Source organism: Pteropus medius, unplaced genomic scaffold (assembly GCF_902729225.1).
Source record: "Pteropus medius unplaced genomic scaffold, Ma_sr-lr_union100, whole genome shotgun sequence".
Classification (NCBI taxonomy): domain Eukaryota; kingdom Metazoa; phylum Chordata; class Mammalia; order Chiroptera; family Pteropodidae; genus Pteropus; species Pteropus medius.
This window is the reverse complement of record NW_024354503.1, coordinates 12,160,551-12,177,553: the sequence shown is the minus strand read 5'-3', so window position 1 is coordinate 12,177,553 and position 17,003 is coordinate 12,160,551. Positions and strand designations below refer to the sequence as shown.

At 38.1% G+C, this 17,003-nt stretch overlaps 1 protein-coding gene across 2 annotated transcripts in view; it reads right to left on the bottom strand.

The window, feature by feature from the left end:
* ADGRF1 (adhesion G protein-coupled receptor F1) overlaps positions 1-14,164 on the bottom strand; it is a 35,382-nt gene extending 21,218 nt beyond the window's left edge. For both annotated transcript variants that reach the window (XM_039854416.1, XM_039854417.1), the window contains exons 1-5: positions 14,012-14,164; positions 5,734-5,812; positions 4,201-4,298; positions 2,847-2,904; positions 608-754 (exon numbers count right to left, since the gene is read on the bottom strand). In XM_039854416.1, the coding sequence (XP_039710350.1) occupies positions 608-754; positions 2,847-2,904; positions 4,201-4,269 (274 nt within the window). In that variant the 5' untranslated portion in view covers positions 4,270-4,298; positions 5,734-5,812; positions 14,012-14,164. The remainder of the gene's footprint in view (positions 1-607; positions 755-2,846; positions 2,905-4,200; positions 4,299-5,733; positions 5,813-14,011) is intronic.
* Between the last annotated feature and the right edge of the window lie 2,839 nt (positions 14,165-17,003).

Sequence of the window (17,003 nt, the reverse complement as noted above, 5' to 3'; positions counted from 1 at the left end):
AAACAGAGCTTGATCTTATGGGGTCCGGTTAATAAATTGACTACTGCTGAGTTCTAAGTTCTGATTCTTGGCTTTGACCTAGAATCTGAACCAAGTATTTCTTACCGAAAGCTAAAGGGATAAAACCCTGATGCTGCTGCTACCGCTGGACTGGGCACCACACTTTGAAAACCCTTGCTTTAGACAAATCATTTTTCTTTGAATCCTGCCATTGTGATCATTAGTGCTGTTGGCCAAATATTTCTTGCTCTCTTCCAGGATTGCATATCCTGGCTCCCTGAGGTTCGGTGGGGTCATGAAACCAGGTCTGATCAATAAGTTATGAACAGAATTAGTATATGTTACCTCCAAGTTACATAATTCAACTACCCATGTCAAACTCTCCAGTGCTCCATTTTTTGGGGGGGAGGGGGGAGTTTGCTCAGAATGGGTACATTTATTAGACAGTGTCTGCCTCATCAGCCTTGGATTCCAAATGACCACCACAAACTCAGTCCCTCTGCAACCTGCAATGGACATGTAGCATGAAGAAGAAATAAAACATTTATTCATTTAAATACACCCACCTCTCCCATTTCCACTCCCAGTCCTCAGAGAGCTGACTTACATGTGGTCGCCTTTGCTCTGATAATCTTTATTGGCCCATGTAACCGTGATGATAGAAGCTTCAAAAGCTTGTGAAAATTCAAGTCTCTTTTCTCCTTGGAATCTCTATAGGCCACCTGAAGCAGCAGCTCATATTCCTGCACTGGGCCTAAAGAGAGGAAGACAGTCAGAGACTCCTTTCTCAGTCTTGGAGAGAACTACTGCCAAAGAAGTGGCTGGCAAGCAATTATCAGATTCAGCCTGGGGGTCATGGCCTTCATGACACGGCTTGTCATTGACTTTTGCTCATCCAGACATTGACTAAAAATGAGCATCCAGGGCAAACACATGTGGACAGTCTCACATTGCCTGATATATATCCATCCTCTCGCTTTTGTCAGGCCAGTGCTTCCCCCACACTTGCATCACCCTCCTGATTTTACACCCTTCCTCAGGACACATCCAGAGTCAAGTTTCAGGTGTCAAGGCTAGAGGGAGAAGAGGAGAGAAAATCTTAGTCACTTTTCATTTCTCCTCCCCCTGCTTTGGTCTCCTCAAAGTATCTTCTATATAAAATCCTCAATCTCACACTTTCCTTTCTAAAGAGCCCTTTCTTTTCCTGTAAAAATGTTGCCTTAAGTAACTAAGTATTTACATCAAATGCAAAAGCAAAACAAATGAAACCTACGTGAGCCCTTACACGCCCTCATCTCTGCATTATCATTTCTTTTTTGGGGGGGTCTTTTTATTTAAAAAAAAATTTATTACAGCTGACATTTAATATTATATTAGTTTCATATGTACAGCATAGTAGTTTAACATTTCTATAACTTACATAGTGACCACCCCCAAAAAGTCTTACATTCACCTGATGCCATATATAGTTATTACAATATTATTGACTATATTCCCTAAGCTGTACTTTACATCCCCATGACCATTTTGTAACTGCCAATTTGTACTTCTTAATTCCTTCCCTTTTTTCACTCTCCCCCCAGCCCCCCTTCTACATAGCAACCATTAGTTTTTTCTCTATATCTATGAGTTTGTTTTTGTTTTGTTTGTTCATTTATTTTGTTTTTTAGATTCCCCATATAAGTGAAATCATATGGTATTTGTATTTCTCTGTCCAATTTATTTCACTTAGCATAATACCCTCTAGGATCACCTTATCATTTCTGAGCAGCACATTTGTTTCCATAAAGAGAAACCATTAAGTGTTTTTGGCTGGGAGAGAAGATACCTCTTATGAGTCTTTTCCCATCTAGAATTCACTTAGGCACATTCACATGAGACTTAGTGTGAAATTCCACGGGATTTCAAGATCCTCTAAAGCTCATCTGTGAACCCCAGATTAAGAATGTGAAGGATCTTAGAGAAAAAAAGGGCAAAAGGTGAACATCCTTTTTTCCTGGGTCTCACTTTGTTGTCATTGGCAATGAAATCCCTTAGAAATCTCATATATTTCTCAGAACACCACCGAGCTTTCTGCAGGGAGAGATGACATGGAGAGCTTCTATGAGACTGGAGGGCTAGGTAGAAGGGAGACTTATAGAAAAGAAAAGCATCTGGATCAATCCCTAGGCTTCTCAGAAGGCAATCAGGAGGATAACAGGAAGCTAGCAGAGGCTAAGACATGTCCCAGGACATTTACAAGAGACCCCTGCCTGCCATAGCTCCCACCATCTCACACCGCAGAACCCAGCCCCATCACTTACTCTTTCCATCTCCTCGTAGACTAGAGCCCCTGCCCCAGGACTTGGGTGTCACCCCAAGTGGTGGGAGCTAAGAGGATTCCACTCCCTCTGCCCAAACAGATAAGAAATGGAAAATGGAAAAAGGTTGACTCTGGCCACACTGTCAGGGGATGCTGTCACTGGTTCTGAAGCCAAACTGACTGGGTTTGAATCATGCTTCCTGTCCCCTAACTCTGTACCTTAATTTTGCTACCTATGAAACAAAGATGACCATCGTACCTAACTCAGGGGGTCAATGTGAGGATTTTAATTTATCTAATACACTTAAAATAGTACCAGGCACATAGTAAGAGCTCAATAAATATTAGCTTTATCTTTATATTATTTTATTTAATCCTCACAAATGTTTTGCTAGTAAGAATTACTGTTAGTCTTATTATTTTACAGATTTTGGGTGTTAACAATGTGCCAAAGATCATGTAACCAATCAGAAGTACTGTTGGGGTTTGAACCCAATTCTGTTGGCACCAGTATTTGCTGTATCACACTATCTAACAGTCTCACCTGCATGCTTTTTCTTATTCACAATGAGTTCTCTTTTTGTTCTGAGGCCATTATTTCTCTGTTAAAAAAAAAAAAGGATAATTCAGGCAAAGTTGTACTTCATAAGGCTTTTTTGAGTTCCTCAGACAAATTGAAATCATGGATCTAAAATCCAAGCCAGGGATGATGAGAAAGTAGCAAGAGAAGGCCTCACTGAGGCAACTTTTGCATACAAACCTGAAGGAGATGGGGAAGCGAAGATCCCTGGAGAAAGAACTTTCCAGGCAGAGAGAACAGCACATGCAGAGGTCCTGGAATCAGAATATACCTAGCATATGAAGGCAGTGAGAGGAGGCCAGAGTAGCTGAGTGGAATGGGTGAGGGGAGAGGGGCAGGAAGTGCGGTCGGAGAGCATCTCCGGGAGGCAGGAAGATCTTTATAAGCTATAGCAAGGGCTTAGCTTTTACTTGAGTGAGATGGGAACCCACTGGAGAGTTCTGAACAGAGAAATGACGTGCTCTACTTTATTTTTTAGAAGGCTCAATGCTGCAGCTATACAGGGAATTGATAAGCACAGAAGCAATGAGAGCATTTTAGGAGTTATTGAAATTGTACCAGTGAGAGACAACGAAAGTGTGGATCAAAGTAGTAGCCATGGAGGTGGTGAGAAGTGTTTGAGTTCTGGATATATTTTAAAGATAAAGCCAAAACAAACAAAAATAAAGAGCCAACGGTTTAGATATGGATTATGAGAAAAATCAAGCATAAAAATAAGTTTAGTGCCTATGCAGCTAGAGAGATGGTGATACCACTTGTCGAGACAGGAAAGGAAGAACAACTGTGGTGAAGAAGAAAAAATTGAGTTTCATGTGGGACATATTAAATTGAGGGGCTTATTGGGAAAGTAGATAGTAGATATGTGAGTGTGGAGTCAAGGGAGTGGTCTGAGAGAGATATAAGTTTGAGAGTTTTGGGAGTCATCAGCAGGTAGAGAACATTAAAACCGTGATCCCAGATAAAAGCATCAAGAGGATATACACAGGGAAGAGGGAGTTCAAGGATTACTAAAGCCAATCTATCTGCTTTTCCTTCATGAAAGGGGTCATTGGAGTGAATGTATTGAACTAGAAGAGATCTCCAAGACAGTTTAGTCCAAGATCCTTATTTTGCAATTAGATCATCTAAGCTGCAAGAGAGAAGTGACCTATCCAAGGACACAGAGCTAATGATGATCATGTTCAGACAAGAACCCAAGATTTCTGATTCTAAGTCTACTACATTAGCTTCAGTTGCCTAGAAAGTGATGGGTTCTAAAAATGCCAGAAGGAGAAAGAGAAGGCGGTAGAGAGGAAAAACAGGACACACACCAACTCACCCCCAGGAAACCATCACGGCCCTCTGTGATCATGAAGAAAGAGATGAGCCAGAACACTGAAACTCTCATTTTCAGCAGGTCCCTCTTCTTTCCCTGGACTGAACATAAACAGCTGGGTTCATAGTCTGTGACTAGACAAGTCATGTACCATATGAGGCTGAGGCACAAAAACAAGTAACTTAAGCCCCAATTTTTTAATGCACAGAATGGTGGGGCTCGACTGAGTTGATCTGAAGCCCTGAGTGTTTGGTTGTTTTTCTACTTCATGTACCTAGCCTGAGACACTTTACTTCTATTCCCATTGCAAAAGGAATAAATTTCTGTCTTTACAAACTTACTAGAAAATTCCCTGAGAACTCTCTTCTGGGTGGTCAAATTTGACTAAACACAGGTTATTTAAAAATCATGACTTGATTAACTTTGCAGCTAGGTGCAATTTAACATCTAGCCTTTTATATTTCACTGAGGTTTCCTTCTCATCTCAATTAAAAACCAAGCATTAAAATAATGAAGGACCAAAACTAAATAAATAACCAAGGCCCCTTAGAACCATTAACGTAAGGATAGAATCTGTTTAAGCATAAAAATAATAACTAATCTAGCTAATTTCCTTCTTTATAGTTGTAATTAGCAATAAACTGTCCTCAAGATTACGGTTATCTCAGGATTATTCAAGCAAAACTTGGCATATAGTCATGATCAAAAAATTAATCACTTATACCCAGGTTATTTCATGTCAATAAAAAATTCACAGTAAGTTAGAATGGTTGCCTCCAATATAGCAGGCACTAGGCACATATAGCAATCTAAATTGTAATTTTAATTATAATAAAGTAAAATGAAAAATTCCATTTTTAAGTCACACCAGCCACATTTCAAGTGCTCAATAGCCACATGTGGCTAGTGGATACCAAGTTAGGCAGTGTAGAGACAAAACTCTTCCATCATTGCCAAAAGTTTTATTAGGCATGGAATATTATTCAGCCTTAAAAAAAAAAATCTTGTTATAAGCTACAACACAGATCAGCCTCGAGGACATTATGTTAAATAAAATAACCCAATCACAAAAGGAAAAATACTGTATAATTCCACTCGTATGGAATACCTAAAGAAGTCGAACTCATAGAAGCAGGAAGTAGAATGTTGGTTGCCAGGGGCCTGGGGAAGAGGTAATGGGGAGTATCATTCAATGGGTGTGAGTTTCGGTTTTGCCAGATGAAAAAGATCTAGAAATCTGTTGCACAACAATGTGAATATACTTAACATTACTGAACTCGAACACTTAAAAAATGGGTAGGAAGGTACATTTTATGTTATGTGGTTGTTTTTTACCACAATTTAAATAACAATAGTCTTATTGGTTGGCATTGACATGAAGAAATACTTCCCCATGGCCTCTCAATATTTCTTTCATATCTCCACAGGAAAAGATGGAAAACTGTGATATCAAACTCAATGACCCAGCATTAGAATAAGTGCCCTTGATTAGCGGTACAGAAAACACAGGGTTGGGCCTTCCCTTCCAGCCTTTACCTTGTTTCCCGGGTGTGCTTTAAACTTCATACAAATCCTGCCATCCCCGACAGCACTGCCCAACACCTTGCTCTCTTATCTACCAGAAAAGAAAAAAAGGCATTAGAGACAAGGTAATGACTACCACAGACATGGCTTACATGTCAGCGGACACAATTTCTGGGACTTTCTAGGGAAGTATGGCAAATAGGCAATGGGACACATACCACTTTTGTGTTTACCTTCTCCCTTAGCAGACAGGTCTTCTCATGCCCTCACCTTCCTGCTTGCCAAGACTGCTCCTAAATCTATTGCTTTAACACTCTTTGGGCAGCCACCTGTGCTCCAGATCTCATTTTTCTAGACATTGATCCCCAAACTTATCTGCTCTGAGTCCTATTCCCTCTGGCCTGTGCTTTCCGCTTTCCAAAAGTGAGTAATACTTGTCTCTAGAGCAGAAGTATTTTTCAAATATTTTTGACCAGGTCCCATAGAAAGAAATATATATTTACACACACATTTAATAAAACATAGGTATATATGTATGTATATATATATATATATATATATACACACACACACACACACATAATAAAATGTGTATATATGTATATTTACACACAAATAAAATATATATATATATATATATATATATATATATATATATATATATAAAATAACTGAACAGCTTGTTAAACAGAATTTAATTCTTTCTCTGAGACATGCCCTTGTATATTTTCTCTTTCTTTCTTTTTTTCTTATTTCTTTTTTTTGGTAAATTATCATATCCAACTAAATTGATTTCCTGATACCACATTACAGAGTAACCTTGAGCTCTTTCCAGACTCTTTCCCACTTTTTCTGCTCTTCCAGGGTAATTTTTTTAATGTGAATTCCCGGGTGCTGTTTGGGCCATGGTCTGTAGAGCTGGAGCTTTCAAAGAGAATGACAGTCTTGGTGCATGTAGGTATTATCTGTCCTCTCTTGTACCAGGGCTTGTTTCCAAATTGGAGACCTATCTCTTGATGTAACTCTTTGTGTCAGTGTCTTTCTCTCTCTGTCGCTGTCTCTCTCTGTCTCTGTCTCTGTCTCTGTCTCTGTCTCTCTCTCTCTCTCTCTCTCTCTCTCTCTCTCTCTCTCACTCGCTTTTGCTCTCTCTCCCCATCTCTGAAAAAATCTTTCTTCCATGTGGAGTCAGGCCTGGGGCTGCAAACCCAATTCAGAAAGGCTTGAGTGACAGCTCTGGGCATTATGAGAAAACTCTCTCTCATACTTTGAGTTTCTTATTCCCTCTTCCTCCTATTCTGGAGGGTATATTCTGGGCTGTCTCCTTCGACTGGCTAGAAATGGTAAACTTTAACTACAATCAGGGTTTCAGATCAGCAATTCCCAGTCACTGCCTATCATGAATATCTGGACTGTAAAAACAGAGGGCAGAAGGAGGAGGAGAGAAAAGGGGGAGGAGAAGAAAAGAAGACATTTAGGAGCTCATTAGAAAATATAGGTGTCCCCATCCCACACTAAACTTACTAAATGTTAGACAGGCCAGGCCCAGCCATGTGCGTTATTAAAGCTACCCAAGTGATGCTGATCTCCAGGTAGCTTTGAAAGTTGTTATTCTAGACTGGTTCTAGGATAGAAAAAAAAATAAGGGTTCTGCTTCTAAGTAAATCCTGCGATTTGAATTCTCCTTTGGGGTTTGGGACCCAAGCTCAAACTAAGCAAAACTTTTTTTTCGCTTCCTTGACGTGAAGGGATACAGCTCCTTCAGGGATAGGGTGGGAAGATTGATTTTCAGATAAATAACATATTTTTTTAGTGTGACACTATTCATTGTTTAGAAGTATTTGTCATTTTTCTGACATTCATATAAAGTACCCGGAACAACACCTGAAAGATGGTAAGCCTCAATTATTATTAGCTAGTAATATTAGCATTACTAGCATTTTAATCTCACCACCAGTTTGTATAGTTCCTTGTTAGATTGTATCAGAATTTGACTTCAACTCTGAGTCAAATTAACTTATCAAATAAAAGCTGCTTCTGGGTTGATGCAAACCCCATGGTATTTTCAGCACTTCCCTTTCAAGCTGAAAGGGTCCTGATTATTAAAAAAAATTCTCAAAATCTGTGTGTCCTTGCCACAGATAAGGAGCCATCATTGTCATCAGAGTATGCATGTTTACATCACACCTCGCTCTAAGCCAGCTGGGGGCAAGCAATGCTTGACATACAGCTGTGTTGGCCTCTGGCTTCCGTGGGAAGGCTTGGCTGCAAGTGAGGACTCCCTCACTTCCTTGAATTCATTCAAAGGATTCATTCCTGATAATCCCTGCCCTTCAATTTACAGAGAACAATCATTAGAATTTGCTATTAAGCCTCTGGAGACAGCTGTCCATTGTCTCCTCATTCTTCCAGTTATGTATTTATGGACTCCAAACATCACTTATTTATGTCAACAGCAGTCTCCTTATCAACAGTGGTGCTTACTTGGAACTGCTCATACCTCTACTTTCCAGCATTTTTAACAATAATCTAATCTTAGGCACAGTTGAATTCTTGGGTAGGTTCTTTGGCATCAATATTTATGGGATTATGTTTCCTCCTCTATAAATAGAATAAGTTCCAATACAGTGTCTCTCTACTCTCTGTCCTGGACTCACATGTGCACACATGCTTAACACACACACACACACACACACACACGGAAAGAGCAGATCTCTAACTAGAATCTGAAAGAAATCATGACTCAAATAAAACTGTTTTACAGGCAGAGGACCTATAAAACCTTGGTTTTATTTTATCTCTTATTTTATAAGTTTTTGATAACATTTGCATTGGGATCTGTCTTTGTATAGAAATCCTTGGGCCATTTGCCTTTAAGAGTTTCTTTGTGTTCCTTTAAGTGGGCAGATATAGTAGAAAAAGCAGGTGGCGAGATAGGTGGAGAATAGAAAAGATAACCAATTTTATGTCTGAAAAAAATTTTGGAAGTTTGGTAAATTTTATGAGCCAGACAAACTTCTTCTGGAAGGAATATAATTTAAACTATTTAAAATCTCAGTGAGTATCTGCATAAATAATTGTGCATACAAAAATTTTAAATACATATTTTATATTTTAGCATGTTTTTAGCATGTTTATAGTGCATAAACATAGTGGAGAGAGAGCAAAATTAATTAATAGACCCTAACTCCAAGTTTGTCCCTTATGTGCTAGAACTTGTGAAAGTTAAAAAAAAAAAAAAAAACCTCACTGGACTCAGTTTCCTTCCCTATAAAAAAAGGTGAACTCAGATCAATTCACGTTCAGATTCTATTATTATCTGCCCATCTCAGTTTTATTCAGCTTTACTACTGTTTTCTCCTCAAATTGGTTTTTATAATTCTTGAACATCTTTTTAGATAAGCTGAAACCCTACTAAGAATTAAGTTCTTGGGTTGAGAATAGAGGTATGACTTTTAAAAACTCTAGAATTATAAGGCTAGAAGAGACCAAAGGAATTACTTAGCTCAGTCACACTTTACCAATTTGCTAAACTTCAATTTGTTCAACCACTGTATGTTGACAGCTTTCAATTTCCAAGGCAGTATGGGGGCCACTGGCTGTTCATAACACAGTCATGTGGGGTGTCCATGCATTGTAGCTCCACCCATTAAGGGAAACCCCAAAAGCAGTGATCCAGATCTACTTTTGAAAATAACTGCTGAGTTGTTGGAGTCTCTTTGTTCCAGTGTCCCTATTTAAACTCTCTGATGTTCCACTGAATGGATCTCCCTTCAGTGTCCAGTTTGTGACCCTACCTCCTCATCTGATATTTTCAGATCCAAAAATTGAAATACATTTTTTTACAAGTCTGTGTGTGTGTCCTTTGCTACTCATTGGAACTTCAGCTCAAGAGCGTTTCTTCTGTTGCTGGTGCTGGCAGACTAGCACAGATGTGTGTTTCCCCCTAACAAGGATTTGGGTTTTTTAATCTATTTAGCCTGTGCTTTGTATCTTAGAAGAGACACAGGGTGATTTTTTTTGTTCTTAGCTCATCTCTCAGTACTTTTTCTGGTGTCCTAGTAGAGTTAGTTACCCACAGACAACAAGGCTAGCTCAATTCCTTTGTAAAAACCCTAACTGCCAGCCTCATGGGTTGGCTCTACTCTAATCCCTTGGAACTGAAGATTTTCTCTTGTCTCTCATGGCTCAGTAGAGCAGAAGTTACCATCCAGCCCTAAAGGATAATTAATGGCATTCCAGCCAAGCCTTCAGCTTCCTGCAGTCCCCAGGTCAAGCTTATTTCTCATCTTCCCCACTCTACTTTCCTTACTTAGAGTGAGTAAAGCCAAGAGAATTTGAGCTTCCTCTTCAATTGTTTGCTTGAAAAAGTACCTAAACAGAAACTTAAGAGAGGTGATAGTTACATAATAAGAAAAAAGAATAATTCTTTCTAATTTACAAAATGCTTTTATATGTATGGATTCTATTATTTTGGCAATCTTATCAATTAAGTGGGAATTATTTCCTTCTCATACTTGCAGAAAATGAGAAAGATAAACTTCAATTCTATTTTCCCAAATTCCTCTCCAAAAAGAATCTAATATTTCTCTTGGACTATGGGTCAGTTCATTTGCTGCTTGAGAGATGATTTTAATAAAGTCATGATTGTTAATTTGATTTCCATCTAAATTTCTTACAAATAAGCTCTCTGTTAAGGAAAAGGAAGAATATATATTTCAAAGCTATCCTAACAAATTTGAATTTTGTTACTCAGTTGTCTAAGGATAAAAACACAATTCATCAGGCCTACTGGAAAAAACCTACAGAACAGGCTTTGTGGGGTCTTTTTATGTGAATGGTCAGGCTGAAGATGTTTCAGACTATTCTTGGGTGATCTGTTTTCAGTAAGAATAAAACAAATATCTGACTTTTCATTCAACACTTATACTGGTAAACCTTAATTGTTTCAAATCTACTCTCTCCCAAAAAAACATTCTTTAAGTTTTCTTATGCATGTTAATGTATTTTTATCATAGTTTCCTAATCAGTAAAAGCAAGTTCTTCATTCATAGTTTCCAAATGATTCGTCTGTGAAATGAAACCAATTGCCTGGTGTTCCACCAATCCTGCAAATGTCATGTTAATCCATACTTAAAATCCTTCCAGGCTCCATACTATGTACAAATGAAGAGCAAATGGGTTATAATGGCAAATTCATCTTTTGGACTCCTACAATCTTATCTCACATGTTCCTTCTTTCAAGCTTCTTGTGTACCCTTAATTCTAGGCAAACTGGGATTTTTCTAGGCTAGGCTGAAAGTCCTGCTTCGAAAGATTTATACAATTTGAGATTTGATAGGCATGACCAAATTGCTCTAACTTGAACCTGTTTACACTCCCTCAAAAGGTATAGAAATGCCTATTTTAACACATTGTCCCTAACATCTTTTTAATGTTTACCAAACTGATAGGCAAATTTTTTTCTAATTGTTTTAATTTTAATATCTCTGATTATTAGTAAGATTAAGCATTTTTCGGATATTTCATGGCCATCTGTATTTTTCCTGGCTTGACTATTTAAGACATTGTTTTAAATTTTTCTATTAGAATGTTCATTTTTTTCTTAAGAACTGCTTCTTAAGAGCTCTTCGTATAGTATGGATAGTAGCTCTTTGTCACTTGTGTTATAAATATTTCCTCATCATTTGTCTTTAGTCTTTTAAGTTTTTATGATGTCTTGTTCTGCATAAAAGTTTAACATATTCATGAAATCACATGTCAGTTTTTCTATATGATCTTAAACTTGGGGTCAGGCCAAGAATTTTTATTTTGCAAAAAGATTGTAAAAATATTGTCCTATATTTTCTTCTAACAGTTATTTAAGGTTTTTTTTTTAATACATTTAATTTTTAATTCTTCTGGAGTTATTTCAGGTTTTGAAAAAAGGATTAACTTTCATTTTCCCCCAAAGGAATAACCAGTTATCCCAACTACCTTTCCTGACTAAACCATTCATTATCAAGACCACCATGATAACTTTTTATCAATTTTATAGACCACTTTGTGATAAAATAAAATTCTGACTTAAGTATTTTTTGAAATTCTACTGCATCTGTGTCATTTCTTTTACCAGTTACTTGTCTAACTTGTATCTTGGTCAATAACATAGAAGAGTGTTTTATGTCTAAGAATTATATCATTAATTTTCTTGCTAGAAATAATTAGCCTAATTCTCTAAGAGATTAAGTGTTGGGAAGTCTACAAGCAAAATTTGGCTTAAGTATAAACACAAGTGTGAAAGGTTTTCATGGAAAATATAATCTGTTTAGTACAAAATCCCTTTATCCAAAACTTTGCAGGTGTGTATCTGTTCTGTTGTGACAAGCTGTCCTAATACCACGGATTTACAGTAAATGCTTATTTATCCCTAAACAATACAGGAACTCAGATTTTTAACATTTTATCTCATGAGAAAGAAGCAAATAATAAAGAAATTATCTTATAATTTTTAATGTCTGTATGTTAAAAGGCTGTATTTAAACCCCTCCCCCCAAAAAAACAAAAAACTTAGAGTTTGTGGGCCTCTGAAAATTAAAAACTGACATTTACACCAAGGACCCAGAGACCCACAAAGACCCAGTAACCTTCCTCAACAAGATTTGACTATTTTTTGCACAATTTTAGGACTACATACCTCATTGCTGTTTATCCTTTTGTATTTTATTTATTCAACTGACTGTACCCGGGGAATTTACTATACTCTACGAAATGCTGGGCACTTTTACATTTATTAATTCTTATGGATTTTCATTCATGGCATGCCAGCACCCAAGTTTCCATCTGCCATTGAGCTGGTAGACACAGCTACTTAGTAGACACAGCTAGTAAGACTATGTATCTATCCAGTCTAGAACTGTGAAGACCTTGACATCTCATGAGCATTTTTCTGTTCAAACACAATCCAGGAGAAAGCCATAATTTGTTTGGGAACAGGGTTTTCCCTTCACTGAGAATTTCGTGCCAAAGAACTTTAGAAACAGAACAAGGCAAGATGTTTTGAAGTTGCAAATACATATGTTTAGATCAGGTAGAACATTGTTTTATAAGGAGTGGACTTAAGCAAAACTGGGAATTCAGTGACATTTATCCAGGAGACACCACTCCCATTTTGAATCTTAATATTCGTTGCTATCATTTTTGCAAATAAATTAACTGGATCAAGAAAAGGAAAATAATTTGCTCAAAGTTATACTACTTATGAATGGTTGAATAAAGTATTATGCAACCACTATTGTAAAATTGGTTTTAATTTTTATTATGGTTATGAATAATTAGTAGTATTTTTATTACAGAAAAATATAACAAAAGGCTTATATTAATATTCTGATAAATTATAGAATGTATATCTATCTATTTTTGTTATTTCTCTCATATCTATGATCTCCAGCCTATGTACATTATCATCAGGTTTAGTTTAATGAATTTCACCATGGAAAAGCCAAAGTCATCATTTCTCCATACCTCTGTCATCTTGACCCTCCTTTGGTAACTTTCCATCATTTAGTCTCCAGCATGCGTGGATTATATAGGATATCAGGCTTATATAAATGAATGTTTCATGATAAAGAATAAAAAGGAAAATAAAAATTATGAATTTTCAAATCCTGTCAGTCAGAAAATATAGTATGTCACTTTATATTTATTTGGGAAAGTAGTAGGGGAAATGGTTATGAGGGTCAATTTGGGGGTTTTTAGAGTCCAGAAAAAGAAGTTGAGAAGTACTTCCCAGATGTATACAGGTTCAGTCAAATCTTAAACAAATTCCTTCTAAAGTGAAAATAAACTTAATTCTCTCAAGCATTGTTTTAAGAGATTGCTAAGGCTAATGTATTTTTAATCAGTGGAAGCCTTAAGATTGATATTTTTTAACAATTATCCTTGGTAGAGCTTTCTTTATTCTAATCAATCTACCTCCCAGGAATCCACCCCCACCACCACCACCACCACCACCATAGAATAGGAGGTGCTTTATTAGAACTGATAGAAAGAAAGGTATGCTTCGAGTCAGGAAACCTGGAGTTTGAGACTCAGCGAATCACTTCAATTTAAATAGCTGGCAAGAGACTGAACTCTGTTGTCTCTGCTTATTGCTTTTCCCACTCTCTGCTCCTTTATTTAACCTTCTGCAGGAAAAGAGATGTTGAAATCAGAGTCTTCCCCATGGTGAAGGAAAAATAATCTCAGATTAACAGTGAATACTGATGATGGGAACACAGGTTCCAAGGAATCAAATCACAGCTATTGGGCTTACCTGGTGATTCTTCTCTTCACATCACAGCCCACGGGAGCCCTTCCTCCAGGATACTTGTGGCTCAATTACTTCTTATGCTGTTTGGAAAGACAGTCTTAATATCTAAACCACAGCTGCTCTCTGGCATGCACACAGGTCCACTGATTCATGAACAACTCCTGGTGCACAGTGCTGCCCTTGCAGGCCCAACAAGCCCAGGACACACCCCCTTGAAGAAGGAAAAGTGAAATACTTTTCTGCTGACTCTCCCTCTGTCTTCCAATCAGTATCAGCCTGGTTAGAGGAAGCTGCTCAGGCCCCAAGACCTGGTGATTCTCCCAGCTGACATTGATGGATTTCTAAAACCACAAATGGAAAATGCTCTAGGGAAATGTGGACCACTTCTGTCCCAGATCAGTTTTCTATAAAATGTCACTCTGTTGAGCTTTCGTGTCCAGCCTCCGGACACCTGGGGTCATACACCATAAAGTAGAAGGAATGCAGCCCTTAATCCCTAATTCCAATGAGGAGAGGTGAGCAATTCCAGGTGGGGTCAGGGTACAGGTAGATATTATTTTTCATTTTCTGACTTTCTCACTCAAAGCTGAAGAATCAACTTGCTACTTTTTCAGAAAAAAAAAAAAATGGAACCTTGAACTTCTTGATGGGATAATATGGAATGCAGGCTGGCAAAAGAACATCAGTGCATGTCTACAGAAGGTGTATATTTTCAGTATGTTCTTTCTCCTTAGAAAACCTAGAGCTAAATCTCATCAACTTCTTTAATAAAGGTTTCTTTCATTTCTAAGGAGTCATCCAATTTGAAAATTAACACCTCGTGTTTGCAAATATATATATATATATAATATATATATATATTATTCTAATATATATATATTTGAAGCCACTGCATATTTTGTGAATGACTTGAGGTAGCTTACAACACTACTGCAAAAAATAAAATTATATTAGAATAGAAATAAAGAAATGCGAACCATAAAAGTTGTATATAAACTATAGAAACTGTAAAAAGAGAAACTATAAAAGTAGAGTTACCAACAGTGCTAACAAGATTGGAGTCCACAATTTTAGGGCCAAGCAGCCTTAAACACAATGTGACCCTCTTGTTTCCAGCACCAGCTGGGCCACTTAGTCTATCTATATCATAACTCCTCATGATCAGCTCTGGATCTGGTCCAGTGGGAAAGCTGTCAAGAGAACAAAGCCTGCTTGACAACCCCTAATTGTTCAAGTGCATCAACTACTGCACCTTTGTCCCCTACCAGCCTGGGCAGAATAGAATTTGGTCTCATAATTTAGTCAAGTTAATTCCATTCTCCTCGTGTGCCTTTTTTGCTGGATCTTGCTTGTTTTTAGGATCCACCAACTGTAAGTGGAGACCAAATTTCCGTTCAGTAGGAAAGGTCAAGGGCTTCTAGAAATATATACTCTCATTCGGTCGATCCAATGTCTAAAGCACTGGGATTAGATGCCGTCTTTTCAGTTCAGCGCTGCCCTTTTCCTATCATCTCCATTAAAATGCAAGTTTATGTAGAAGCACAGAAGTCACGGACACCTTAATGGGAATGTGTTTATAAAATGGGACTAATAATCTACTAATTACTTAGGGAGAAAAGTGGCTGTGGAATGAGATGGGAGCAAAAGGGAAGAATAAGGCCATAGTGGAAGGGCAGACAAAATGGCCAGTCAGCATGGAGCTTAACGTGGTCAGGACTTGAAGCTCAGATGGCCCAGCCCCAGCTCACTGTGCTGTGAAGCCCAGCAATGTCCCAGGGACCAGCATAGGGCCCGCAGAACCAAAAGGATCACTATAGTTTCTTATTAGACCAAATACATTTTAGCAGATACTAGAAAATTAGACAACCGGTAGATATAAGTGTTTTCCAGAGTACATTGGTTGGGGGGATAATCCAAATCCAAACAAATGAATGCATTTCAATAGTTCGTTAATTCCATATTTAATAGAAAGAGATCATAGTATACCCAATATTTATGTTATCTCACAAAGAGGGTGCGCTTTTGAATTACTGGTGACTCACCAATAAGCCGCTTACTCGCCCCTCCTAGTTTCCTCCTAGTAATTTTTTAATGCATGCGATGCTGAATTTCTTAATACTTCCTGGTGAGGTTATGGGGCTCCCCAGTTCCCGCAGAGGACAAAGAGCGAAGGGAAGCAGCATGGGTTTGAGCGCTGTGACGGCATTGTGTGACATACCACTGTTGTGAGCCCAAGAAGAGCTATTTTCTATGAAGGCAGAGAGTGGGAGCATTGCTCCTCTAGTGCGATTGTAATGCTCCTTCTGCCACAAAATCACACACACTAACCTGTGAAGCAGGAACACGGTGTTCACCTGAGCACACGAAGGCAGCTAAAAAAATGTCTTTTGGTCTTTCTGGTCTCCTTTACATTCTTCTCTCTCGTAATCTTGACCACAGAGCTTCCTTGGCAAGACTCCTACAAATGCCACAGAAGAACAAGAAGGAAGACCTGGGGCTGAGGAAGAGCTCCGAACCTTCCAACTTCATATATGTTACATTTCTCAACAGTCTGATCATTTTTGATTTCCCAGCAGAAGAGCAGAGCCACAAGAATAAACAGCAACAAACCTGAGGCCCAGGAGAAAGGAAAAGGCAAATATAAATATGTTATTGGAACTGGTTATCTAAATCTTATCACATCAACCAACTTTCCCTGAGAGAATGCTGGCTTGTGAGGCAATATTGGAATTAGACAGATTAGCGGGTAAACCTGAGGAGGAAATGCACCCACCCAGAGCAGATGGACCCTGGAGGGCAGTGACCATCCATGAGAAGTGCTAGACATTCTTTGAGCTTGGTCCAAGAGAGGCTCCATTTCAGGGGCTGCAAAAACTTATGGCCGCCTTAGATGATGATTTGAGAGGATGATAGGGCCTGAACTATTTCTCGTGTCTTTATTCCATAACTGTGAAATGGTTAAATTCAATTAAAAAAAATATTTAAGGTATAATTT